Source organism: Carica papaya, chromosome 8 (assembly GCF_054855325.1).
Source record: "Carica papaya isolate Zhongbai chromosome 8, ASM5485532v1, whole genome shotgun sequence".
Lineage (NCBI taxonomy): Eukaryota > Viridiplantae > Streptophyta > Magnoliopsida > Brassicales > Caricaceae > Carica > Carica papaya.
In genome coordinates, this window is record NC_142316.1 from 30,144,576 (window position 1) to 30,171,722 (window position 27,147).

General features: G+C 34.3%; 3 protein-coding genes across 8 annotated transcripts; 2 read left to right on the top strand and 1 right to left on the bottom strand.

Moving 5' to 3' along the window:
- Positions 1–620: 620 nt before the first annotated feature.
- On the top strand, positions 621–4,751 carry LOC110822794 (ARM repeat superfamily protein). Its single transcript, XM_022053008.2, has 5 exons — positions 621–1,545; positions 1,678–1,789; positions 2,151–2,710; positions 3,323–3,834; positions 4,328–4,751. Exons 1-5 carry the CDS (start codon positions 724–726, stop codon positions 4,338–4,340), a joined length of 2,019 nt encoding a protein of 672 aa, XP_021908700.2. The 5' UTR covers positions 621–723; the 3' UTR covers positions 4,341–4,751.
- Positions 4,752–9,904: 5,153 nt separating this feature from the next.
- On the top strand, positions 9,905–12,291 carry LOC110822837 (glycosyltransferase family protein (DUF23)). The gene has a single exon (XM_022053059.2). The coding sequence runs from the start codon at positions 10,245–10,247 to the stop codon at positions 12,084–12,086; it is 1,842 nt and encodes a 613-aa protein (XP_021908751.1). The 5' UTR covers positions 9,905–10,244; the 3' UTR covers positions 12,087–12,291.
- A 496-nt stretch (positions 12,292–12,787) lies between these two features.
- Positions 12,788–26,693, bottom strand: CCB4 (cofactor assembly of complex C). 6 transcript variants are annotated; one of them, XM_088208900.1, is made up of 11 exons: positions 26,535–26,693; positions 26,231–26,403; positions 25,659–25,758; positions 25,434–25,507; positions 17,291–17,472; positions 17,114–17,184; positions 16,170–16,257; positions 16,003–16,082; positions 13,746–14,548; positions 13,218–13,552; positions 12,788–13,048 (listed from the first exon to the last, which is right to left on the bottom strand). In XM_088208900.1, the coding sequence occupies exons 1-9, from the start codon at positions 26,646–26,648 to the stop codon at positions 14,462–14,464; spliced, it is 969 nt and encodes a 322-aa protein (XP_088065026.1). In that variant the 5' UTR covers positions 26,649–26,693; the 3' UTR covers positions 12,788–13,048; positions 13,218–13,552; positions 13,746–14,461. The 6 variants fall into 6 exon arrangements, with proteins under 6 accessions (XP_088065026.1, XP_088065030.1, XP_088065028.1 ...); XM_088208902.1 differs by lacking the exon at positions 12,788–13,048 and having other exon boundaries at positions 13,065–13,552; positions 13,746–13,815; positions 14,389–14,548; XM_088208904.1 differs by lacking the exon at positions 13,218–13,552 and having other exon boundaries at positions 14,389–14,548.
- Between the last annotated feature and the right edge of the window lie 454 nt (positions 26,694–27,147).

Sequence of the window (27,147 nt, forward strand, 5' to 3'; positions counted from 1 at the left end):
AGCAACAAATTAGTCAAACCCAAATCAAGTTTAATCATTAATTATTTTCTTATGTGGAAAAATCCAATTTCGAGTTTACATATTTCATGTGATGAAACCATTGATTGCATTTAATATTATAAATATTTGTTTTTTGTTTTATCCTTAAATTATGGACTTAATTTACAAATTAAAACTGGACATAACGAATATTGGATTAATATTATAATAATTATTTCTTTTTTTTTTTTTTTTGGGATATCTTATTCTGTGTGCACTAATTCCATTTTGTTCAGGTTAAGCTACAATTTTTGGGTTTGACAAATAGATAATGTTTTTGTTTTGTAATGGAACTATAGCTGGCGTTTCTCTCAAGTTCTCCCATGTGAAGAAGACCCCCAAAATTTACGATAATTATTTATTGCAATTCTTATATCTCTATCTATTCCTCTTCCCCAAATCATTTTCCTCATAATTAAATATATATTCACAAATAAAAGTTGAAATGATTTTAAAATTAATTCCATTAATTAGTCCATAACTAGTTAACTACCACTTAAATTATTTTAATTTTAATTTTAGTTTTTTTTTTTTTTTTTTAAATTGACACTCCTGGCTAGACATTTAAAAGGCCATTTACAGCCAGCTCCACATTCCAATCCCATAACACACCGAAAAAGAAAAAGGGCGCCAGGAGTGTGGCACTGGGCAGTTGTGCTAACTGGTGTGCCAACTAACCACACAATGAGCCGATCTCCGGCGAGTCCGCCGACGTCGCAGCCGCAGGCGCCGTCGGCTCACGATCTCAAGCAGCGAGTTATTACCTATCTTAACAAGCTAGCCGACCGGGACACGCTAGCTATTGCCACCGCGGAGCTCGAGTCCATTGCTAGAAACCTCACGCAGGATTCTTTCTCACCTTTTCTCAACTGTATCCATAACACGGATGCTTCCTCCAAGTCGCCGGTGAGAAAGCAGTGCGTCAATCTTCTCTCTCTTCTCTGCCATTGCCATGGCAACTTCCTCTCCCCTCATCTCTCCAAAATGGTTTCCACTCTCCTACGTCGCATCAGGGACCCTGACTCCGCCGTGCGATCCGCCTGCGTCGTCGCTGCCGCCGCCATGTCCTCCTGCGTCACGAAGCCGTCCTTCTCCGTCCTCTCGAAGCCTCTCATTGATACGCTTACGCATGATCACGATACCAATGTGCAGATCGGGGCGGCTTTGTGCCTGGCGGCGGCTGTGGAGGCGGCGCCGGATCCGGAAGCGGAGCAGCTGAGGAAAGTACTTCCGAGATTGGGTAAGTTGCTGAGAAGCGAGGCTTTCAAGGCGAAGGCCGCACTGTTGGGGGCCATCGGGAGCATTGTGGGCGCTGGTGGTGCAGGGAGCAAAGTGGCCTTGGATTCTTTAGTACCGTGGGTTACAGAGTTTCTGAGTAGTGAAGACTGGGCGGCAAGGAAGGCGGCGGCCGAAGCCCTGGGAAAAGTGGTTCTAGCGGAGGAGGATTTGGCGCCTGAGTACAAGAAAGCGTGTTTAGCGGTTTTGGAAAGCAGGAGGTTTGATAAGGTACAAAACTTACTATTTTTGTTGATTGCTTTTAGATATCTTTTGGTTACTGAGAAAATGAAATATAGAAAATAATTGAGACATCGGAAGTTGGATAATTAGTTCTCATGTTTAATGAAATTGGTATTTTAGGTAAAGATTGTCAGGGAGACCATGAATCGGACATTGGATTTGTGGAAAGCGGTTCCCGGTGATTCTGAGGAGGTCTCATCATCTTCACCCCAATCTAAGTCCTCTCCAATAGGTAATGGAAAAAATTTATTATCTTCAATTTTCTAATGCTACCTATATATTGGAACACTGTTTGTACTTTAAGATAGATTTTTGTCTATATTCTTCTATATATATATATATTATATCTAAAATAAGCTTTTAATCATTTACATCGGAAAACAATTCACGATATATGGTTTGAAATTTAAGACATGCATCTGCTCTTTTCATAGATTTTGCTAAATGCATTTAAACTGACAAGCAATACTGGACCGATCTATCTTTTGTTATTAATGATTTTGAGACTTTTTCTTTGATTTGAATATGTATTACTTGATGCTTCTGATTCATCTTTTGCTATTAATGATTTTGTGGTCTTCTCATGGAGTCAGATAATGGTGTCGTTGGATGCTTCCCTCCGGTTAACAAGAGTACAAGTGATGCTGGTTTTAAGACCCCTAGACCCAAGAAAACAGTCCCCACAGACAGCAGGTCCCCTCCTCCATCTGATTCTTCAGTTGTGACCACTGCCAAGAAAGAAGGCTGCTTAAAGAACAATCAAAGAAATGTCGTGTCCTCCAGGCTTGACCGTGGCAGATCCTTTGGTAGCAGAGCTGGTATTGATGAACCGCGCCATGCCACTTCTGAGATTTCTTCTCATGAATCTCATACACAAAAAAGCGATATCACAGTTATGGAGGTGGGGGAAATTGGAAACTCCAGGCCGGAAGTGAAGCGTGTACTTTTTAATGAAAAAGTGCACAAATTTGGTGGTCTGAAATCTGGTTCTAGAGTGGTTCCATGCAATGATGATGAAATCTCTGATGCTGTTGTTCCCGGTGGTTCTGAAGAAGTTGATGAGAACCAGAAAGATGCAGAGGATTTGTCTTTGATCCGTGAACAGCTTGCTCAGATTGAAACCCAACAATCTGACCTATTAGACCTCCTCCAGGTATGCTATTGAAATTCCTTATAGTCTGTTTCTCCACTGAAATTATGTCAATGCCGGACTTTGTGGAGTGTCCTGGCTTTGTGTGGACGTCAATTTTCTGAACTCAGCATAGTGTTCCCTCCGTGTTCTTCAATTGAATCCTGATAACAAATAGATTGTGTAATTTGTTTGGCTCTATTCTTATATGGCTCCACTGGGCTTCTTCTTATGGTTTATAATGGGCTCTGACTTCTGATGCTCTAGGGAAACTAATGGGATTATAGTCCTTTTCCAAAATAATTATTGCATGCGTGTTTACTGGTTTTCATGATTTTCCATTTGGGATATTTGCTTGATTTTTTTTTTTTTTTTTTTTTTTTAGTTTAGGGATATTTGCTTGATAGAAACCTACTACTGCAATTCATTGGTGTTCTGCCATCCATCGCAGTTAATATTGGTCATGTTTGCTTTTGCACTTCCTACCCTCTTAAAGTATACGCTTCGTAAATCTCTGTCCTGTCATGTTCTCTTATATCCTCCATTAACATCAACTCATTTTAGTTGCAATATTTGCACTTAGATCTAAAAGGTACCGTGCTTATTGACTTTTACTTTTACTCTGCTTGAATCTAGAGATTTATTGGGAGCTCACAGAGTGGGATTCATTCTCTGGAGTCACGTGTAAATGGTTTGGAGATGGCTTTGGATGAAATGTCATACGATCTGGGATTAACAAGTGGAAGAATTCAAAATGGTGATGGTGTAGAAAATACATGTTGTAAGTTGCCCGGAGCAGAATTCTTGAGTTCGAAGTTCTGGAGGAGAACAGAATGTCGGTTTTCTAATTCGAGGTTCTTCTCTTCTGTGCACATGCCGCCTGGTGCTGCATCCAACATGCTTAATAAAGATACCCATTCTGAAAGTTATAAAGCAGACAACCAAAGATTTCAGCAAGAAAGTAAGAATGCCCTTACCATAAACATGGCAGCTGATGTTTGCAGAGACCTTAGGGGGCATTCAGGTTTCTACACAAGTAGGAAATCAAAAAATGTGCCAGATACGGAGAATCTCCAAGTTTACAGTGCTGGCAGGCTTGATGGAGCTTCATCTGCTACATATATGGCGTCTATGAACCTGAGCGGCAGGTAATTGAACATTCCAATTGTAGAACTTGTATAGCATGTATTTCCTATTCTACAACTGTCCCATAGTATATTTTGGATTCATCATGTCTTGAATGCTAGAGAATCTCTGAGACTTAATTAATGAATGTATCAAGTAGTCACTCTCAAATAAACTTTATTTCCCTAGTCTTAAGATTTTTCTTTGTTTGGAATTTATAATTTCAAAACTTTTGATCTTATTATATCATATAATTTAAGTGAAATGTCAACCATGTAAAGGTTATATATTATTAAGATTAGTGGGTCAAAGGTGGAAAAGAAAAAATAGGCCCATCCAGATTGATCCTCATGTCCTGGCATCATCATCATTTTAATCTTCATCGTGTTTCTAGGACCAGGGATTCTTCTTCTCCTAATATCTTTAGTCATCTTTTTGGCATTTTACCCGGGACGGTCTACGGCTAGAAATGGTTCTGATGAGGATAGTTTTTCTGCTTTTTTGTTTGTTTATCAGATTCTCTGCTTGAAATGAAGCTTACATTTCTACTGGTTGAGAGACAACATGTGGGTCATCAAAACTGGAACATGGCATCAAACCATAATATCTAATGACTCGTGAAAATGAAACCGGCTGCAGAATCACTGATGAAGAAGAGCTACCTTTGGCTTGTTAAACAGGACGATAGGTTCCTTTTTCTAATTTATAATTTATAAATTTTCATGCTCTGGCATCATTTCGCTGGTTAAAGAAATATGGAGCAAGTCTTTGCACATTTGAGAGTATAGAATAGCTCGTTTCTGTGTACATAGAAATTTTCATGCACCTATTTTTCCAAGTTGGCTTAAGTTATTCCAATTTTGCAATTAGGCATGTAGCGTGTTGTTTGTTGGAGTTATGTGTTTTGTGGATGAATCAATTGTTACTTTGAAGGGTAAAATATCTTATAATTTCTCAAAAATTATTAATTAATTAGTCAATAAATAATAATAATAATAATAATAAATGAGATGAAATTATTGTTTAATGAAGTTTAGTTCTTATTTGTCCAATTAGTTTAATAAGTTGTTATTACCTGACAAGAGCAGAAAAAGGTTTTCTTCACAAACTTCAAACTCTCCCGAGCCAATAGCAAAACCAAATCTCCTGTGATAAAAGTAAGTTGGATCTTCAAAGGACTTCAACTTAAATTTTGTTAAAGTAATGGAATCTTCTTTTGCAACCAAATCTTTTTAGGAGTCAAAGAATTGGCTTCAGCCATTAGGGAATCAAGAATCTCACAAGCACAATTTTAAAAGACTCAGAAATAATAAACTATAACTTACTGATTGGTAACCATTAAAATTAAATTCTATTCAAAAATTCAAAATCAATCATATTTGAGTCAAGAACATATTAAAGAACAAACACATAGAACCTTGCACCATCTTTCCTGAAACATATGTAAACAATTTTTGTTTATTTATTCCTAGGCATGAATATACATCAATATTTATTAAAAAAAAAAAAATTCAACAGTTACATACTAACTATAGCATTTAATTATTTAATCTCCATATTTTATAATAATTACCATAAACATAAAAAATGAAGGTTAAAATTTCTTAAATTAGATTAGTTTTGAAGAGTATACAAATACTTTGCAGTGAAGTGCAACATAACTTCTTTTTTTTAACACCGGTTAATATTTACATGGCATGTTACGTTATAAAAAGAAAAGAAAAAATTTACCTTTTAACATTTAGATTAACAGCATCGATAGCAATAGAGGAACAAATTTACTTTTAAGATAATAAAGTAAGTATCAAAATTTACAGTAAGATATCATCGATTCTTACATTCTTTAACTAAATACCTGAATCCCCTCTCGGGCAAACACCATTCCTAATGTTGAGATTTTCAAAATTAAAATAACCCGAAAATAATATAAAAACAATCGAGTCAGATTTAAAGAAACAATGTTACCCCGTGGGCCCAATTATTTTGGCCCAGATAGTACCCGTGCAAAATATACTTTAATTAGTACATTTTAAAAAATAATTTGCTCAAGTGTTCGCTTAATACAAGTTTATAATTTTTATTTATTTATTAAACATGTAATTTATAAGTTGTGCTTCTATTAAAAAATAGCCAAAAAATAATTAAAAAAAAAAACAAAAGAAAATATTTTTTTTTTTACTTTCAATAAACAAAAAAAAAAAAAAAAAAAAATTAGAATGCATTTTTTCTTATAGACTCAAATATCTATATTTTTAATATAAATAAATAGAAATTTAGAAATAAAATATTAATTTTGATTTATTTTTTATTTTATTTCTATACTTAATCCATTTAATTTGACTTAATTATCATATTAATAATAATAAGAAAAAAGATATATTATTTAAGAAAGTAAAAGTATTAATTATTAATTAATTGAAAAAGTGGATTGAAAAAGAAAAAGATAATAAGATACCGTGATTTGTATAAATTATTAATGAATGACTTAATATTTTGACATTTACCGTTAATAATTGTTTTTTTATATAAGAAAGTTGTAAGTTGTTGAATGTGTCGTAAATTTTATTACACATATATTATATTGATATCACAGTAAGGGTACGCGTATGAGGCATAATCTATTAATTAATTTATAATATCTCATGAGGTAATGAAATTAGTTTAGTGAAATATATATATATATTTTTAATAAAAAAATATATTTCTTAATCAATGACAACTGTAATATTATGATTGTAGCATATTATTAAGTGTAAAATTAAAAGTTTTGATTATTTTGGAATTTTATAAAAGTATTTGAGAGAGCAAAATGTATGAATAATCGTACAATCCACAACTCTCAAAACTAACGGTGTAGATTCAATGAATTTGATACCCCCCCTTTAGGCGTTTTATTGCTTTGATTGATGTGTTGAACCACGTTTTTCATTTTACAAAATGTGAAAAACTACATGCTATTTGCAAGTACAAGCATAATAGTAGGTGACATATGATTACGCATAATGACAAGTTTAATAGAATAGGCAACTTACATACATACGTATACACACATATATGTATATATATATATAGACACACACACACACACACACACACACACACATAATATGTAGAGGACAGCTTCATAGATGCTTTACAGGTTATGTACACACACACATACATACGATGTATTATATATATATATATATATATATATATATATATATATATATATGAATGCGTGTTTATTACACAAGCTATGTTGCCAGCTATATCTTAGAATATTTACTATATCAATTGGTATGTTTAATTTCGGAATATATACTCTTATTCTTCATTCTTATTATTATTATAATTATTAATTATTAATTTCTTTTTTTTTTTTTTTGGGAAAGGTTCACACAGCTCCAATCCTAATTCTTTGAAGTTTGTCGTATTAAACCATTATAATTACAGAATTATTATATATTGACAAATTATTGCATTAGTTTTGGAATAATTATTTACAATTATATGTTGTATATATGTGTGTAGTGGTACTGAAACTAGTCCATAATTGGAAAGTTCATGTTTCAGTTAATTAAATAGAATGGTGGATTGTAAAGCAATACATATATATATATATATATCTGTAGAGAGAGAGAGAGAGAGAGAGAGAGAGATAAATAAAATGGTTACGTATATATATATGTATATGTATATATAGGTAGCTAGCGAGGAATCAGTGACTATAAATATTAAGGGACCAACTGTTATCTATCTGTGTTGTTCATGTCGATAAAACTCGAAGACAAAATTCAAGTGATGATAATTTAATATTTAAAAGAAGATAACTTCGAACAGAGGGAAAGAAAAACAAAAAACAAAAGAAGCAAGGGATGTTGGATAAGCTTCCAACCCACGGCATCTCATCAAATATATTCTCTAATTATTAGTTAAATAAAAATAATAATAACTAATTTTTTTAATAAATAAAATTATTTTTGGATTAGCTTTTATAACTCGACTAAATTTCTTCCACTCTAATTATTACATTTATCCAATTTTGAAGCTAATGTTGAGTGCTAATGCTTAACATTACATATGGCGTTTGCAGATTGTATAAGCATCGATGTAATTGTTTAGTAATTAAAAAATAATTTCAAAAATTTCTCTCTATATATTGTGCACTTATAACCAACATGTTAGAATCAGGCTAAGGATTATTTTATTCATGCTCATTTGAATTGCAATTTAATGCATAACTTGCCCAGATACTAAAAAAATTAATCACACGATATTTGTGTTTTTCTTGTATCATCCTTGATTTTTTGAAAATAAAAAAAAAATAATGCACTATTTTTTTTTTGTTATGTAGAGATCGGATATCAGACAATGATCACATTTGCTGTGAGATAACATGAGTGTGATAGTAATTATCTGATTTGAAAATTAAATATTCACAAACTGTCATCATGTATTATTATAACAGAGTTACAATAAATCTTTTTTTTTTTTTTTTTTTATAAAAAAACTAAACACATAAAGTTAGATTATCATTTGATCTATGAAAATATTGGAAATAAAAGCATTCTTACCCGTTAGCAGATATAATAAGTTGTTGATATTCTCGCCAAACCTCTCCCAAGTACTCTCATTCATTCCTACATGTTTTAGATGAGAGTAGAAAATGTTTACTCTCCATCTTAGGGGAGGGGGTGTCAAATTGGGCACATCCGTTGAGTCGTGGTGGCATGTGATGCGGGTAGAGGTGCACCGTAGTCGGTCCATGTTTGTTATGTATGTATGGTGTTTAGGTTAAACGAAGAAGCGTGTGTGTATATGTGGAGCATAATTGTCTTCTTTTCCTCCTCCTTTCGTATACATTTTTCCTCTCTCAGCAATATAATAAGAAAGATAGATAGATAATCTCAAATCGTTCATCTTCCTCTTTTGTTCTCTGTCTCTCGCTTATCAAAGATCCGTTTGAATATTTGTTTCTTTTCATACAAATTTTTCTTCTACAAATTTCAATTACAGGGGAGATTAACTTGTAGCACTTTCAAACATAGTTAAACTAGTAAAAATATATATACATCCAAAATCTCTCCTTCTGGTTGTTTTTGTTCTTGGGTAAGTTAGAAAATAGTAAGTATTCTTTATTTTTTTTTAAAGTTTATTTTGATATAAAAATAGAAGTAACTTTAAAAAGAATTTCAATATTAAAACTTAAAAAGAGAGAGTTAAATATTTGTAAAAAAACAAATTTAAATTGAAATAAACGAGTGAACGAAATGAAAGCAAGAGACAAAAATCGCAGAGAGTTTTATCATCGAGGCCACCCGTGTTTTGAAAGTCTCCGTTTGAAGTATTGCGGCCATTCCTTCCTCAGTCTATTATTGTAAATTGCTTAAATAAATAATACTAAAAACATATAGTCAAAAGACAACTGTCTCCTTCCATCCCAGTCCAATATATCAGTCTATACATGTAAGTCACATTTTTTTTGACTTAATACATGCACCTCACATTTATTCATGCATACTTCATATGTACAAATGTAAATATAGTTTTGTTATTAAATAAGTAATCCAGTATTTTTAATATGATTTCCTTATTTTCTCAATAAGATTATTATTATTATTTTTAATTCTGATAAACAACCACTAATACAAAATTATGGTTGAAAAAAGCAAGTACATTTTTTCCATTTCAAATTATTCGAATTTAATTTTTTAAAAATATTGTTAAATTAGAACGTTAACGGGTAATGCATCTAAAAATTGTTCAAAAACAAATTTAGTATTAATGTGAAATGTAAAATTAACACCGTGTATTTTTAATGTTAACTTTTTCAAGAAATCACCATTCATGATTGGAAATCGGTGTATAGAATATTTCTTAAAAAATAACAAGTGATTTTTATTTATTTGTTTTATCTAGCTGGAAAGTTTCTAATTTTTTAATAGAAAAAATAAAATAATAATAATAATAATAATAATAATAATAATGGCAAATTAAAAAGAACAAAAAGAAAAAGTAGGAAGTAAGTTAAAGAGAGGAAGTCCAGCATATTTGAAAGAAACACTGGGCATCAACCTAATTATATTCCTTTTTTTTTTTTTTTTTTTTTTTTTCTTTTCCTCAGCTTCTAATTAACTTCCAAATACCGAGTAAATACACTCCATCATCAACCACAATCACCGGCAACGCCATTCCTTTTAAGCTCAGTCCTTTTACGGCAGCCACAAACGCCTACTCCATTTCCACTGCCAGTCCACCATTTTCCATATAACACGACCGAATTGTAATACAAAACCAACAATCAGATTATCCGACCACCGGCAATTCTCGCTGCTAGATCTGCACATCCTCATATTATTCAATCCCCACTCAAAGCCTCACCCAGATCCAGAAAAACTCCTTAAATCTTCTTTCTTCTACTTTCACCGTCGAAACTGACCGGAGGAGAGACATGGATTCTGAGCAACGGCGGAAAAGAAAGAGAAACTACAGACCATACTCGCGAGCACAGTACTTGTCAGTAAGGTCTCTAGTCTTGTGCTTGTCCTTCTTCGTGTTTCTCTTATTCTTGTCGTCGTCGGATCGGTTTTCAATTCCAATTCGAACGGTGTCGTTCAAGCCGGTTATTAGAGTGCCGGCTTTATCCGTTTTGTCCTTATCTTCGCTTGAAGATTCTTTGCGTGAGGGATTGTCACCTTTGAGAATACAAGATCGGGTACAGTTCCCTGATCATTTGTTATTGGTTGTATCGGGTAAAATTAACCAAAATGAAAAGGTGGATTGCCTTTATTACAGAATTCTAACTACTGGAGATAAGAGAAAAGATGTTGTAATCAAACCACTAATTTCAGTCGATAGTTACGATGGAGTTAGGTCCTTAGCTAGATGCCCTGTTGCGCCCATGAATTACTCGGCTGCTGTTGAACTGCGGAGGCATGGCGATTTTAGAGATTATATGTTGCCTTCGCGGCATAACCTCAGTGTTCATTCATGGGAGAAGCTGGTTTATGCTGCGGTGTTGGATGGGGACACTGCGGTTGTGTTTGTCAAAGGTTTGAATCTTCGGCCGCATAAAGAATCTAATCCCTCCTATTTCCGGTGTCAGTTTGGTTTAGGGAATTGGGAGAAAGATGAAGGATTTACCTTCATGACTCCAGCTGTTAGTGCTGCACAAGAAGTTGTTAGGTGTCAATTGCCAAGGAGTATAAGCAAAAACCCAGACAAGGCTCAGGGGATTCGAGTAACGGTAGTTCATAGCAACGTCCCTGAAAGAGCTCCATTCGATCATGAGCCAATGCCTTCTGTTTCTAAATCTTACAATTCCAGGTCTTATTGGCAGAGGAGAACACAGAGAAGATACAGAGAGCAGGTACCTATGCCTACTGTGGCTAGAATTTACAATTCCAAGTCATTTGAGAAGAAGAGGAATAATGGGAAGTACGAGCTCTGTGTGTGTACAATGTTGTGGAACCAGGCATCTTCTCTTAAAGAATGGATAATATATCATGCTTGGCTTGGGGTTGAACGCTGGTTCATCTATGATAACAATAGCGATGATGGGATTCAGGAAGTTGTTGAAGAACTTGAAATGCAAAACTATAATGTTAGCAGGCATAGCTGGCCCTGGATTAAAACTCAAGAAGCTGGATTTTCACATTGTGCTTTGAGGGCAAGAAATGAGTGCAAGTGGGTAGGATTCTTTGATGTTGATGAGTTCTTCTACTTCCCTCATGACCACTGGCCTGGTTTGCTTGGCCAAAATTCGCTGAGGACTCTGGTTGCAAATTTCTCATCTTCAAGGACAATTGCAGAGATTAGAACAGCTTGTCACAGCTTTGGCCCATCTGGGTTGAGCTCACCACCCTCAAAAGGAGTAACTGTTGGCTACACTTGCCGGCTTCAGAGTCCTGAAAGGCACAAGTCAATTGTGCGCCCGGATTTGCTAAACGATACCCTTCTCAATGTGGTGCACCACTTTCAGCTGAGGGAGGGATTTGAGTACCTAAACGTGCCTGAAAGCATAAGTATTATAAACCACTACAAGTATCAGGTCTGGGAGGCATTTAGAGCAAAGTTTTATAGAAGAGTTGCTACTTATGTTGTTGACTGGCAAGAACACCAAAACCAAGGATCAAAAGACAGAGCGCCTGGATTGGGAACTGAAGCCATTGAACCACCCAATTGGCGGCTACAGTTCTGTGAGGTCTGGGACACCGGTCTCAGGGACTTTATTTTGTCTAATTTTGGTGACCTGGCAACAGGATACCTACCTTGGGAGAGGGCTAAGCAGTAGATCATTCAAGTGTGCTTGCTACTTGGTCAATGTAACAGTCTACAGGGTAACCATACAAGGAGCCACATTCTTTTCATTGTATTATTTTTGGCCTTTTTTGGAATCTTATTTTTGCTTCCAAAAGATTTGCAATTAATTGATTACAGGGTTATTACACAGATGTAAATTGGTAACACCAAGAAATGATTCTTTCCCTTTCTGACGATTCAAGGTTTTTTTTTTTCCTTTGTACATTGTTCAATGCTGTGGATTTTCAAATTCTGTAAAGATGTTGTGAGCTGCAATACAGCTTCTAATGTTTGATGATAGATAATTCATAGTTTTATTTTTTTTGAAGAGCTGGCTCTTGGTGTAAGTAAATGGGATCAACCGCCTATTATTAGTGGGATGAAGTGTTATCAGAGCCAAAGGCTCTTAGCCTGTTTATTCATGGTTAGCATATGAAATTGACCTAGATTTAGTTGACAAGCTAAAATAACAGATCGTGATCACTAAATAACCATAGAGCTGCAGATTAGCAGATACAGTTGTAAATAAAATATGATGTCCCTTTGTCACCCAAGCTTTGTGATAGAACATGGCAATATTGTGAGATAGGGTATTGTTGGAGCCACAAGTAACATGTCTAATAAAAAGCTCCAGAACAAGATAAGCAAAGAAGTTAGGGTGGTTCGTACTTAATTGAAAGAATGCAAAATCAATAATTGCAAAACACTTTCTTTTCATCTTGGTCCTTTTTCCTTCTTGATTGAGAAGGGGACATGGTCACATAAACACGTTCATAGCAAAACTGTGTTACCTAAATTATTGACAAGCACATCAACGTACTTTAATTGAATGGAAAATGAGGGACATTTTCAACAGCAAAATAAGAAAGGTGATACAAGTTGACATACAAAATTGCAGATTGGTATTCTTTGAGATTCTACCTTTCTCAGTTCAAATTTTGCCACCAGAGAAACCTATTAAAAACATAAATTTAGTAAAAACCAGCTTCCTAAAATGAATTGTGTGAATTAATGTCTTGACATAGAAAAAAGTACATAGTTATCAAAAGGTGCAAAAAGAAAATTACAGAAACGAAATGAACTAAAAACGTATAACACAACTATATAACACAAGTATCCACACCTAGTGAGGGATCTAATAGTGAACGTTGATGATAGATGACCAACTCTGCCCGTGGAGAAGATTTACAACAATTAAGAGCGTACAGAAAGCACTAAGAAGGGATAGCTAAGGTCAAAGATAGTTATTTGAATGGGAAGAAGGATTTGTGCTGGTAACAACATAAAATTACTTTCCCCTAGTTCAGGATGAAAGGTTTGGGAGGAATTCCCTCTGTCAACCCTTATCGTGATAAAGTCAGGACGCAGAATATAGGAGGCTAGAATATAACCAGCGCTTGCAAGGAATCCAAGACTTCCAAGAACTCAAGAAAGCAATGGGCCAAGCTTGATCAAAACCTGTCATGAGAGACAGATCTTATTAAAATGGCCTAGCATAGTAAGAGATATTGAGGAAAAGTTCATTCAAACATGGAGTTCAAAAGTCAGGTTACTAATATAAAGGATAAGCACATAGTGATCCACAAAGAAAGAGAGATGGGCTGCAGTGTCATTTTGACCAGCATCAAATGAGACAAGAAGGTCAGCTCACCCAAGAAAGAGAGAATTGCCCAGCTAAGATGCCTCAAGCTTCAGCCTTTTCCACTTGAGAAGTTTCCAGTCTCAAAAATTGGTGGGTAGGAGAGATGGGAAGATGTTAAATTTATATTCAGTGAATAAACATTGAAAATCAACTGGTCAATAGTAAAAGCATACTTCCAGTCCTTACATTTCTATTCAAGCTAACAAAAGCAAGCAATGCTGTCATTCTAAGAATAACTCTTTGGAAGAATTTTTAATTTGAACAACAATTTAAGAACAGCTGCAAGATAGCCCTATGGACAATTCAAAAAAAAAAAAAACGAAGGAAGAAAGGCTTTATAAAATTTAATTGTGAGCAGTTGGAAACTGCAATATCCTCTGCCATACATCAGTGCCATGCTATCATGTAATCAGCCCTTTTTTTTCTTGAAAAGCTTGTCCTCAAGAGAACACATCTTAGAGATTGTTAAGAATGTTTAGGTCATGAAATCACTTCTCACAACGGAATAGAGGATTAGAATGCATTATCCCGCTATATAAAAGTAGTTATATGCAAATAATTTCCAACTTTAGAGGATAATATTTTTGTTCTTTTAAAAGAAAAATATGAAATTTTATTACTAAATGCAGTTAAGATAATAATAAAACATTACCTCGATGAAAGACCTCATAATGTGATATGCCGAAATGAGATCAATATACTCTACAATCTGGTCATGATTAGTTTCAAATTTTATCTTGCACCACAGAGGAATTAGTAATATACTTTTCTAGCGTTGCGTCCAGCTTCTCCCCAATTAATGTAATCCATGCCTGAAGAAAAATTGTTTTTAGAAAAAAGAAAAAGTTCCCTGCTTCAGCACAAGAATTATCAAAAAGAAATCAACCATCTAATCAACTGACAAGGTTCTGCCACCAATCAACAAGACATAACCAATAAGTAATAGAAATCTTTCATGCCACTAAGTATTACAATTGAATATAATCATTAGGTCAACCCGAAGTTAAATGGAAGCTCCTATAAAAATGAGTTGGATGGTTTTCTGCTTGGTAAGGGAATGACTAATTTCAACAGAAAAAGAAAAGGAAGGAGATACAAATGCATCCAGAGGAGACAAAGAGGCTTCACAAACTTGGAACAACAGAACCAATCAAAACTGGCTTGAAGAGTTAAGGCCTAAAACTTGGTGGATCTTTCTCTTCAGGAGCCAAAAAAGTGTGGATCTTGGTTATAATCAGGGTCCAAACTACTTCTACTAGTAGTAAATATCTACTACAGACAATAAATACAAGATCATGTGAGAAGAGAAGGAAGCTCATTATTCAAGCATCTCGTTTTGTCTCAATCTTTCTATTTTCTTTCTCATTTTCCTTGAGTGGGAAAGAGAATCTACCAAGGATATGGATAAAATTTCAGACCTCACTCATTCAAATCTTTGATTTTGCACCTACTCTTTTTATTTTGTTTCTCATTTTCCTTGAGGAGGGGAAAGAACTGTCAAGACCCAATTAATTATAGAGTTTGTTAGAAATAATTAGTTGAGTTGTTGGGATTAATGAAAATTAAGGAAGAATTAGTTTTGATTAATTTGTTTCAGCTATAAAAGGTAGGTTAAGAATTGATTTGTATCCAGAAAATATGAATGAAATTCAAATTTCTCTCCACAGTAATTCCTCTTTTCTCTTCGTCTTCCTTACTCTTTCTTCTCCCTAAATTCTAATTCTGCACTTATCTTCTTTTAAATTCTTTTCTGTTTCTGCTGCAATTCTTCTTCTACCTTTATTTCTTCACAAATCTGGACAGGTTCTTGACAAGAACCTATCAAGGATATGAACTAGTTTCAGATCTCAGTCACAGGCAATAAATACAAGATTATGGGAAAACTAATCATTAAAATCTTTGGTTCTATACCTATCTGTCTCTTATCTTTCTCCTGGATATGAATATAATTTCAGACCTCAATCACAGGCAATAAACACAAGTTCATATGTGAGAGTTCTTTGTTTTGGCATCTGTCTTTCTCTTTTCTTTCTCATTTTCCTTGAGGGGAAAAAACCAATCAAGGATATGAATGGAATTTCAGACCTCAATTGGGCAATAAATACAAGATTATGTGAGAGAACAGGGAAAACTAATTATTTAGATAATTGGTTTTGCACATATCTTTCACTTATCTTTCTCATGGCTATGAAAAAAATTTTAGACCTCAATTTAAATGATTAACTTATTCTCCCAAAAAAGATGGAAACTTAAAATAAAGAAGCACCTGGTCAGAATTTGTGAAACCCCTGATTGTGTCACCACCAATTACTGCAATTCCTTTATCTCCAAGTGGCTGCAAGATCACTGCCTAGCAAAATAAAGAATGAATAAGCGGTCCCGTATGAACCCTCTCTTTCCATGTAATACAGCATTACTTTTAATGAGACGAACATCTAAAAATTTTCCTCACAGGAAACTTCATAAAGATGCACAATTTTGAAAGAGCAAGAGAAGGTGATGGTACTAAGGACATTACCAACTGCAGAAACAGAAACACAGTGGAATTTTCATTAGGATGAATAGAAATCCATTTGGTAATCCCAATACATGAAAAGGATTTGCGATATCAGCATAAACAGTTTCACATGTTTATGAAGAATTAAATAACTCCTGCCTGCTTGTCTCACCCTCAAAACCAACTTAATTCCTTAAGTTAATATTCGGGCATGTAAAGGTGAAGAGTACGAGAACAAATGTGGTAAGGCATGGATAGTTAAACCCCAAACTAAACTTCATGAAGAGAAAAAGTATTTTTGAAACCGTAGACAACTAAGGAGACAAACAAAAGAATTCCACCGAATAGGACCTTTGTACGTTGGGAATAGAAATACTTTGTACAGATTCCACTCCTGAAAGTAATATTTTACAATTCAGAGAACAAATAGAATTCTTTCTTTGGGGTCAAGTCATGAAGAGTATACAGTAATTTCTCTCCCATTAAAACTCAAGTAGGTATCCCTGAAAAATGTTTTTATAGAGCTTGCATCGTAGAGGAATACAAATCCTTCAAAATTTTTAGTGAGGGTTTTGCTCAAACAGATCAAAACAAAAAACTTGAGAGAGAGAAGGCATTACATTTTTTTTTGTGCTGTTCATTTTTTATTTTTTCCGTTACAAGCCATTCTTGTTCTTTCCTTAACACGGTCCTTAAATATATTAGACTTATCTAAAAATGCAGTTTTCATGTTATGAGTTTGAAGAAAATAGTTTGTAAGTTTCTTATGGGTAACAAATCAAAACAAACAATAAATATACTACAGTTGCTGAAGAGATTATTTGCTCCAGCAGGATTTGGAAAGAATGTTATCTCATGTGGGGAAACTAAGTGTCAACACCTGTGTGTTTGAGGGCAAAAATGGCAGCTCAGACCTTCCTGGATAAAGAGAGAGATTGGCTAGGTAGCTTTCTGCATTGATGGCATTGAGAGACAGTAATATCGTTAAACTTGTGTATTCAAAAGGCCTCTTGATAAAATTATCATATGGTAAAACAATTGAAAATGAAGAACTTACGAGCTCCAGATTTTATTACACCGTTATAAAGTGAACCTTGCACCAGTTTAGCAGCATCCACAGCTACCGATCCCCCACCATCTGAAGATTCAGCTGCAATGCCTATCTGAAGGATACAATCCTGATCATATACAATAACAAGAGATCTGCAGCACGTCACATCTGAAAGAGATTCCCATGCCCTGAGAATAAGCAATGAAAACAACTTTCAAAACAAATTATGAGACAACTGATAAGAAAACAAACTCTTCAAAGGAAAAAATCTTTGCTGAAAATCAAGAAGATGATTGTAAGGAAAACATCTTTGATGAAAATCAGGAGATTTATAAGAAAAAAATCTTTCCTAAAAATCAGAAGGAGAATCGTCATAGTCAAATCATCAATTCATGCCTAAAATTGAGGACATAATAATTGAGAAACTTAATGCTCTACTGTTTCTTACTCTGTTTTCTTTTGTGTGTGTGTGTATGATTACATTTGAGTTTAAATCATAGAGAAAAAGAATAAAACACATAAAAGTTTAAAGAGTTCTTCATGATATTATAGCTGTCAAACGTGGAAGTATAAATAGCTCAGTTCCTCCATTCCTTATCAATTTGCTACAGAAAAACCCAAGCTTACATTATAATCACTCTATCAATGTGCCAGTTTGGTATCAGTCAAACTAGGCACAAACAACTATCTCATGTGGCAATCATGGAACATTTATGGTTAACAGATAACAAATCTTTCATTGAATAGGAAGATCTTTTGAAAAACATGTTGATGACCATCAATAACAGATCTAAATCTACGTAAAAGAACTCAAATTAATTTGTAATAATCTTGCAGCCATCAAAATATGATGGCTTTTGTCTAGTATGGTAACTAAACCTCCTTACCAACATTTAGTTAATTTGTGCTTGCTATTCAGGGATATGAACAGACTCTAGCTGCTCAAAAATAAAAAAATTGAAGAGTTATATTGAACACAACCAAGCAGTTTTTACCAACATGGGCATGGTAGAACCAGTAGAGGAAATTGAGGAGGCTTTAATCCTAAAGATTAAGGTTTCAGTCCACCTGGTTGTTACAACACCACAAGTTCAAGTAAAATTAGTCTCATGAAAGAGGGAACAAAAGAAGCTAGACAACATCAAGAAAAGGGTGATAAACCAATCTGCCAGATTTGTGGAAATATGGATCATGTTGCCCTTGACTATTGGCATAGGTTTGTCTATTCCTATCACTTAGAAGACCTACCACAGGCCTTGGCAGCTCTCACCTTGAATAAAAATGGTCATTCTCGTCACACAGACTCTAGAGCAATGACACACATCATAGGTGATGCAGGTATGTTGTCTATTTAAAACCATATGAATGGAATGATGTCATTTGTAACACCCTGAAAACTTTCGCACTTAATTTGTAATGTGAATTCTTATTTATTCGAACCTTAAGGTTGTTTAAAACTCCTTAATATTTCGTATTTTTTTATTTTTCTGGATGGATATCATATTTTGTATTTTAATTTTATATTTTATTCGGTTAAATAATTTTCGAAATTAATTATTTTATTTTATCGTACGAAAATTATATTTTATTTATTATTTAAATAGATTTTAGGGAAAAAGAGAGAAAAAGGCAGGCTGGGGCCTCGTGCAGCACTCGCCGCACACTTGGGCACCGTGGGCTGCGTGCCACCACCAGCTTGGGCAGCACGCCGCCGTCGCTTGAGCGATGTGCCGTTGTTGTTTGGGTGACGTGCCTCCGGTTTTCACGCCGCCATCCCATCACATCGTCCATCCGTCAGTCACATCCGTCTGTCGTCACATCTCACGTTTCCCATTGACTTTCTCTTTCCTCACCAAGTTTCGCCACTTGACGCAAATACAACGATTCCCATTTTCTATAAATAAGGACACTCCCTTCACCATTTCCTCATCAGTTCTATTTCTATTCTTCTATTATCCAAGAACTTTAGGAAAAGAGAGAGTGATCTAGAGAGAGGAGGAGAGAAGAGGAAGAAAAGGCATAGGAAAATATCGAGATTTCAGTAAACAATTTATTATTTACTTCTAACATACTAAGGAGTATTTTTAGACAAAATTAACAAAGTTAAACTAAATATTTGCATGATTATTTTATATGTTTCAGTGAAATGATTTATGTTGTTAATTACTTGTTTTATGAACATATATGAACTAATTATTTTGCATGTGAAACTTAAATGATTTAATACTTGAGGTAAATATTAATATGTGATGCAATTGACGGTGAAAAAAAATGATTAACTATGAAACGATGTATAGATATGAGAAATAAGTATTGGTTTTAACATGCATAATTTACGAAGTGTTTCGTTAGTCTTTTTATCTCTGAGAGATTTCTGTTTCTCTCTCTATTTGATCTGAAAATACGTGAGACAACTGCTTCCTGTGGACGACGGCTTACCATCTAACGAAAGTGGTGACGCGATATGATTGTAGGGGTCACCTTTGGCGAAGTATGACCGCGGCCATAGTTAACATGTAGGACCACTGTGATTGGCACGGCATGGTCATAAATCGTGTCATAATTTGACAAGCCATAAATGTGTTGTTGGTTTGATAAGTTGCAAATTGTTATTATAAATGAAATGAATTAGTCATTTCACATAAATAGTCGGGAATCCGTATTACCTTTAGTAGATAGAAGTCGGAACGATTTCGCGTGAAGAATAAAATGAAAAATAGTGCATATCATGATTTATTTGATTTTCTCTATTTTCAGCATAATTGATTTAATTGATATGATATAACTATGATATGATGGTTATGATATTTTCTTTAATAAATTAAATTATTTTCATAATTAATAAAGAACTCTGACATGACTCTTGATGATAAATAATAATGTTGTTTTTAATTACTCCTAAATCTTATAATATTATTTAAACACTGTTTTTCTTACTGAGTATATGTAACTCACCCATTTCCATACTTCCCTTCAGATGAGGAAGATAGTGAGGAACCGATTGCTGACCTACCTCTTGAAGTATTTGAGAATCCCGTAGATTCATAAACTTTTATAAGTGCATGATTTGTCCCGCACTTTAATGAATCTATTTACATAATGATAGAAGTGACCATCTTTTATTTTGTTATTTTGTATTTTGTCGACACTTCTGACATCAAATATATATATAATTGGGAATTTATATATTTTGTAAGGGTTTTGAAACTTTATTGTTCCGCTGCATATATTTAACTATTATGCACTCGTAATCTGTTTTTGTATTTTACACCCTTATACCTTAATTAATATTTGGAATGTCACATCATTTATGTGGATAATGGAAACAAACTTGATTAACACATACAGGAAATGCATGTACTGGACAATTGAATTTAGAAGATATTCTTGTTCCTGAACTGAAAAAGAACTTGGTTTAAGTAAAATTACTGAAGATAACTTTTGCACTGTTGAATTCTAACAATATAACTTTGTTATTAAGGATGGAAACTAGAGAACAGTCAGGAAAGGGCATAATTAAAGACAACTCTATGCTTTGAATTCAAATTTTCAAGAAGCTTTATCAACAATAAAAGTTGGCAGCTCGTCCTTTGTGGTACCCCACCACTTTGGACACCCAAGTGCAAAGATTTTGTCCTTGTTAAAAGGAAAGAAAGTCATTGATGGCACTACATGGCAAAATGAGTCATCCATTTGTGCTAGTTGCCAATCTAGAAAGAATTGTAAACACCTTTCGACTTGACTAATAATATTTTCTAATGATCCTTTACAAAAATTGCACTGTGACTTTACCAACTTCCATTGCCTCAAAACAAACTTTTCGGTTTTATGCTATCTTTATAGATGACTTTTAAGGTTCACTTGGTCGTACCCTTTAAGAAAAAAATTTTGATTTTTACTCTTGCTCCATAAACTTCCAGAGACTTGTAGAAAATCAATTTGATAGGAAAATCAAAATGTTTCAATGTGGTGGAGGTAAAGAATTTAACTCCTTTGATTTCCTTAATCATATTGGTAATTTTGTAGTTATAAATTTCATGCCCTTAAACACATAATAAAATAGAGTGATTGAGGGTGATGCAGAACCCAGAATCAACCAATGTAATCAAAAGCCCCAACATACAATTTAGCACCAAACTTAATCCTTAAACAAATCTTTCTTATTTAATTTACAATCAACCTGTGATTGAGGTCTAAGGTAATTAATAAAATATCACGAGATTATCTCAATAAGTAGAACAAATTCTCCACTCAACAACATGGTTGATGATTTCTGTCAAAGAACACTCACAATAGCCGAATGCTAAAGCAAAAGAAACTTGTAATTTTATTGATTTAAATTGACGAGTTTACAACCAAATGAGCAAGACCTTTGTATAGGCATAAACTTTACTAATCTTATTAGAATTCGGAAATTAAATCCTAAGAAAACTCTAATTACATTCTTATTTAGAATTCTAATAAAAAATTAAATTAAAAACTCATAAATCAAAGTGAAGTAAAACTCTTTCTTGAACTTTGGTTGACTTAATCTTAGAGAATTCTTCTTGGATTTGGACTCTATTATTTTACTGATTTTTAGTGTTGAAGATAACTTAAGACGCAATCAAGTTGAGGTAGACAAGAACTCTTTTTCTTTGAGAAAATCAAGAACAATCGGCCATGAGGAGAAAATCAATGAGAACATCTAAGAGAAAATTTAGGAGAAAATCTAAGATTCTTTTACATACTTTTCCACCTCCTTTTGGGTCAGAAAACTGACCTAGGACTCTTGAAAGAAGGGTTGGACGGCTTCCATGTTTGTACAGATGAAAAACCCGAGAATCATTGATGGTGAAAATTCTTTTGGAGGTTGCTTATGATTAGAAAAATTAGGAGAAAATTTCTCTTGAGTGAGAAAATTTTTCATGTGCAAATCGAAACTGTCCATAATTATAAAGACTCCTTAATGATGAGTGGCTGAGAGTCCTTGAGCTGTAAAACTCTTTAGGGGCCAGTTTTGCCCTTATTGTAGGACAAGTTCTTGCTTGTCTCTTCTCTTGACTTGATGGGCTTGGCTTTCCCCTTTCAAGGCCTTTAAAGTTTGGCCCAAGTCCATCTTGACTCATGTCCAAGTCTTATTTTTCTTGTGGGACTTTATGTGAGGGCGATTTAGGATCCAAACTGCAAGGATCAAGTGTTGAACAACCTTACCCGAGACTTGGATGAATGGAATGATCTCTTGAATATTCCATGCCATCTAGGATCACATCAGAGAGATAGCATATGCACATTATTGACACAAGGTTTAACCATGTTATTTCATGACAATCTACCATTCTTCCTATGAATTGACGTTTTCTTGCAGCTGCCTATTTAATTAACAAGCTGCCAAGATTCTTCAGTTTTACACAACCAGGCCCTATATTCTAAACTATATCACAAGGAACCGGATTATACAAGCTTGCAAGTGTAAGGATGCTTATGCTTTCCTTCTCTAAGACATCAAGGAGCAAACAAATTTGTTAAAAAAACTTATTAATATGTGTTCATTGGTTACAGCCTAATTCATGAGGGATATCTGTGCTATGAGCCTCAGCCAAAGAGAGTTTACACATCAAGATACGTTGTCTTTGATTAAGGTAAATTTCTCTACAATCCATCTCTCCATGAATCAACCCCTATACTACTGGAGCTTGCTGAATTCTCTAACCTATGATGAATTCTAAAATCACCCATGAAACTGATGATACAATAGTACAATAAAAAACACAGTCAGCAATACAACTATTTATTGTGAATAATAACATTTTTTTTGATGAAAGCAACGGTAAATGTCTTGCAATCTTGACAGTCTAGCCTTTGCATCTGATAATGGAGTATTTTCTAATATTAAAGTACCTCAAGAAGAAGAACCATTAGTCACAACGGAACCAACAGTGTGCAAGTCGTGAAATTGCATGAAACATGCCTGATCATATTGTTGATACCAATATCGATGATAATGTAGCAACACTTACGTTCATCTTCAACGCAATAGCCAATATCCAAAGACATTTGCAGTCTTAAAAATGCTATCTATAGCAGGTGACATACTTGTTGAACCTACAAATCACAATATTGCATTAAAGGATACCCAGAGGGTAGTGGCCATGGAAGAGGAATTAAAGGCTCTTCATTCAAACCAGACCTGGTCAGTAATTTTCGTAACCACGAAATGTGAATGTTGTCAATCAAATGAATTTATCATATTAAGCAACATAAGAATGACTCTGTTGGAAGATTCAAGGCTTGCCTTATTGCCCATGGTTTACCCAAGTTTTAGGTATTGATTTCAATAAAGGTTACAGCACAGTCATTCATCACACTATAATTCGCCTTGTCATAGCCCTTCCACTTTGCTAAGCTGGTGCATGAGACAACTTGATGTGAAGAACTTTTTTCTTTTTGCATGGAAATCTCAAGGAGACTGTGTATATGGAGCAACCTCCGGGTTTTTTAGATCTACACAAACCTGACTAGGTATGCCTTCTTCACAAGTCTATTTATGACTTAAAACAAGCTCCTCGAATTTGGTTTAATCGCTTATCTTGATTTCTTCTCCACCTTGGGTTCTATAGAAGCAAGCAGATTCTTCCTTATCTCTTTACCGCCACAAACCAGTAACAATACTATTTTTTATTTATGTATATGACATACGGGTGATTGAACACAATGACTTTTTCATGCCTCACCTAATTCAGCAATTGAGCTCAGAATTCGCTTATGGCATCTTGAGTCTCTAACTTTCTTTTAGGTGTTGAAGTGAAACACTTTATTGGAGGAGTTATTCTCTCTCAAGGCAAGTATATTAAGGATCTACTTAACTGCATTGGTATGGATGATTGTGCTCCTAATGCCACTCCTACGGTCCTCAACGACAAGTCCCACGACTCAAACACAAACTTGTAAGATGCAACTTATTGTAGAAGTATCGTTGGCACTCTTCAATACCTCACATTCACTCAACTAAACATTCAATATGCAGTAAATAAAGTTTGTCAATCTTTGTCAATCTTTCATCACTCCAACAGAATTACATCTCAGAGCAGTCAAGCAAATTCTTTGCTATTTTAAAGGGACAGAAGACTATGGCTTACAGTTTATATCTCTAAGTTCTCTCTCCTTATATGCTTCTTCAGATGCCGACATGGGCAGGATCCTCTCTTAAATGATGAAGCACAATCAGTTATTGTATCCTTTTAGGTGCAAACTCTGTCTCATGGTATTCTAAATAGCAACTATCTTTGCTTAATTGAGCTCAGAAGTAGAATACAGGTTCATGGCTTCCATCACCATTGAAATAGTCTGGCTCTCATTCTTGTTACACAACATTGGCATTACTTTATCTCATCATCATCAATTATTTAGCAAAAATCTTAGTGCTCTGCACATGTCCAAATCCACACTCTTTCACACTCTGACAAAGCATATTGAAGTAGACTACTATTTTGTCCAAAAAAAAGGTAGCCATGGGTAATATCATTACAAGATTTGTGCCATCTTCACATCAGATAGCAGACATCCTAATCAAGCCTTAGCCAAGGGCATCATTTCTTTTCCTTTGCAGCAAGATGAGACTTCATTTGCATTTAGTCTCCACCTTGAGGAGGGCTGATAAGGTAACAGACTATAAACGAAATTTTTTTTGCTAAAAATCAAGAAGAGGAGTTAAGGAAAAAATGCTTAATGAAATCAGGATAAGGATTAAGGAAAAAATCTTTACTAAAAATCAGAAGGAGAATCGTCAAAGTCAAATCACCAACTCGTGCTTAAAATCAAGGACGTAATAATTCAGAAATTAATGCTCTTACTATTTCTTACCCTGTCTCCTTGTATATATGTGTGTAGTGCATTTGAATTCAAATCATAGAGAAAAAGAATAAAACATTTATCGAATTCAACAACTCCATTGCTGGATTACTCCTCAAATGATTTTCACCAACTACTTTCTTTCACATGGACAAGTAAAATGGACAGGACAGGGAATTGTGCTGTCAACGGAACACCTTATGCCCAACTAGTTGTATTCTTTTCTATTCAGGGGTGTTAACAATTGCCTAAAAAAGGGGGCATCTTAGAACAAATTTAAAAAGGTCCAGAAATGACTATTAATCAGAAAAACAATTACCATAATAACTCGGAAGCTACGTAAGAAGGAACATGAGAACGTATCATCTGACATTCCACTCCTTGAGGGTTCACCTGAAATCAAATCAAGAATTACATATAATATTTTTCCATATCCAGAAAAAGTGTAATAAACTAATAAACTGGTCTCTTACTTAATCCAAGTCTATAATGTTAATCATCCATGTGACAGGTAGCGAAATAGAGAAGCAATTGTGGCTCTCACCGGAGTCATAATCTTTGGCCGGATTGACAACCACACTAAACCAGTCAATATATTGGTCACGGCCAAACCAAGTGCTAAGAGATCCGCTCTAGATTGTGAACTGCAGAGCAAGAAAACTCGGTATTAAATCCTCATAAATTTTTTGATCAGCAAAGAAAAAAGAAATAATTCCAACGAGTCTCTTGATCATATTGCAGGGACACCAAAACAAATAGCAAAACATATTTTAGCTCGCATAACCAAAAATCTTTAAGAGTTGAACAAGTAAAGGCTATGCAAGGCAAATCATTAATTTCAAGATATCATAGCAGTCTCAAAAATTGTCCGGCATGCAATTAGTTTAAGTTAGAAAACCGCCATTAGAAGCAATTTTTACAGACAAATAAAGCACAAAGGATAAGAACGTACAAAGTAACGATTGCCACACATCATTGTCAATAAAATTTGCAATTGAGCGGACAATGTCATAAAGATAATCGACATCAAGAGCAAATCCAATCAGGATGAGCATAGAGACAGCATTGTGCCCAAAAATAGGGAAATAAGAGAGAAGAAGAATAGCAACGGATTACCTGCTGGCGTCGGCAACAGGAGCAATACCAGAAAGGGTGCGGTTGAAGAGAACAGCCAAGAGAGAGAAACCTCCAACGTAGATTGGCAAACTCCGAACAGTGTCGTCGTTGTTGGAGACCCAATCGGCCACCAAATTCTGGCTCGGCTTTGGTCCTCTGTAACCCCACTTTTTCTATAATTCCATAACAAAAATAGCTTTAAGAAGAAGAAGAAGAAGAAGAGGAGGAGGAGGAGGAAACTGGACAGGTGAAAATTACTGCGATTTGGGGATAAAGAAGACAGAAGAAGAATGGAGCGGAGCACCTGTGAATTAGAAGAAGCTGTTATAAAGCGCGGGAAAATAACGGAAGGAGGAGGGCGTCGATGGCGTTTGAGGTTCCATGGAAGAGCAGTGTGGAGGATAATACCCGCTTCCATCGCAAATCATAAATGACATAAGCAATCTAAAATGAAAATATATTAATAAAGAAATGGGTATATTGGTGGATTAAGATGCAATTTACAGTGCCCCCCATCATGGGCTTGATACATCTGTTGTACTTATTGGGTCGGAGATCTTCAATTTTATTTTTTTCTCTTTATTATTAATTAACTTATATAAATTTGTAAAATAAATATATTATACATTTAAGAGAAAATCTAAAGAAAAACAATTTCAATTATTTAAAAAATTTACACATATTTTCAAACAAAAATGACTCTTACATGTTTTATCGTTTCATTTGTCCAGAATGCTATTTATTCATTGATATTTTTTATTTACTTTAAATATATAATTTTATTTCATTTTTTAACAAAAAATTAAAGTAATTGTATCAGAAGACTTTGAAATATAAATTAAAAAAAATTATTTTAACTAATTAACTAGAATAATATAATAATTATTTATTTAAAATTATTTTTTAAATTAATTTTT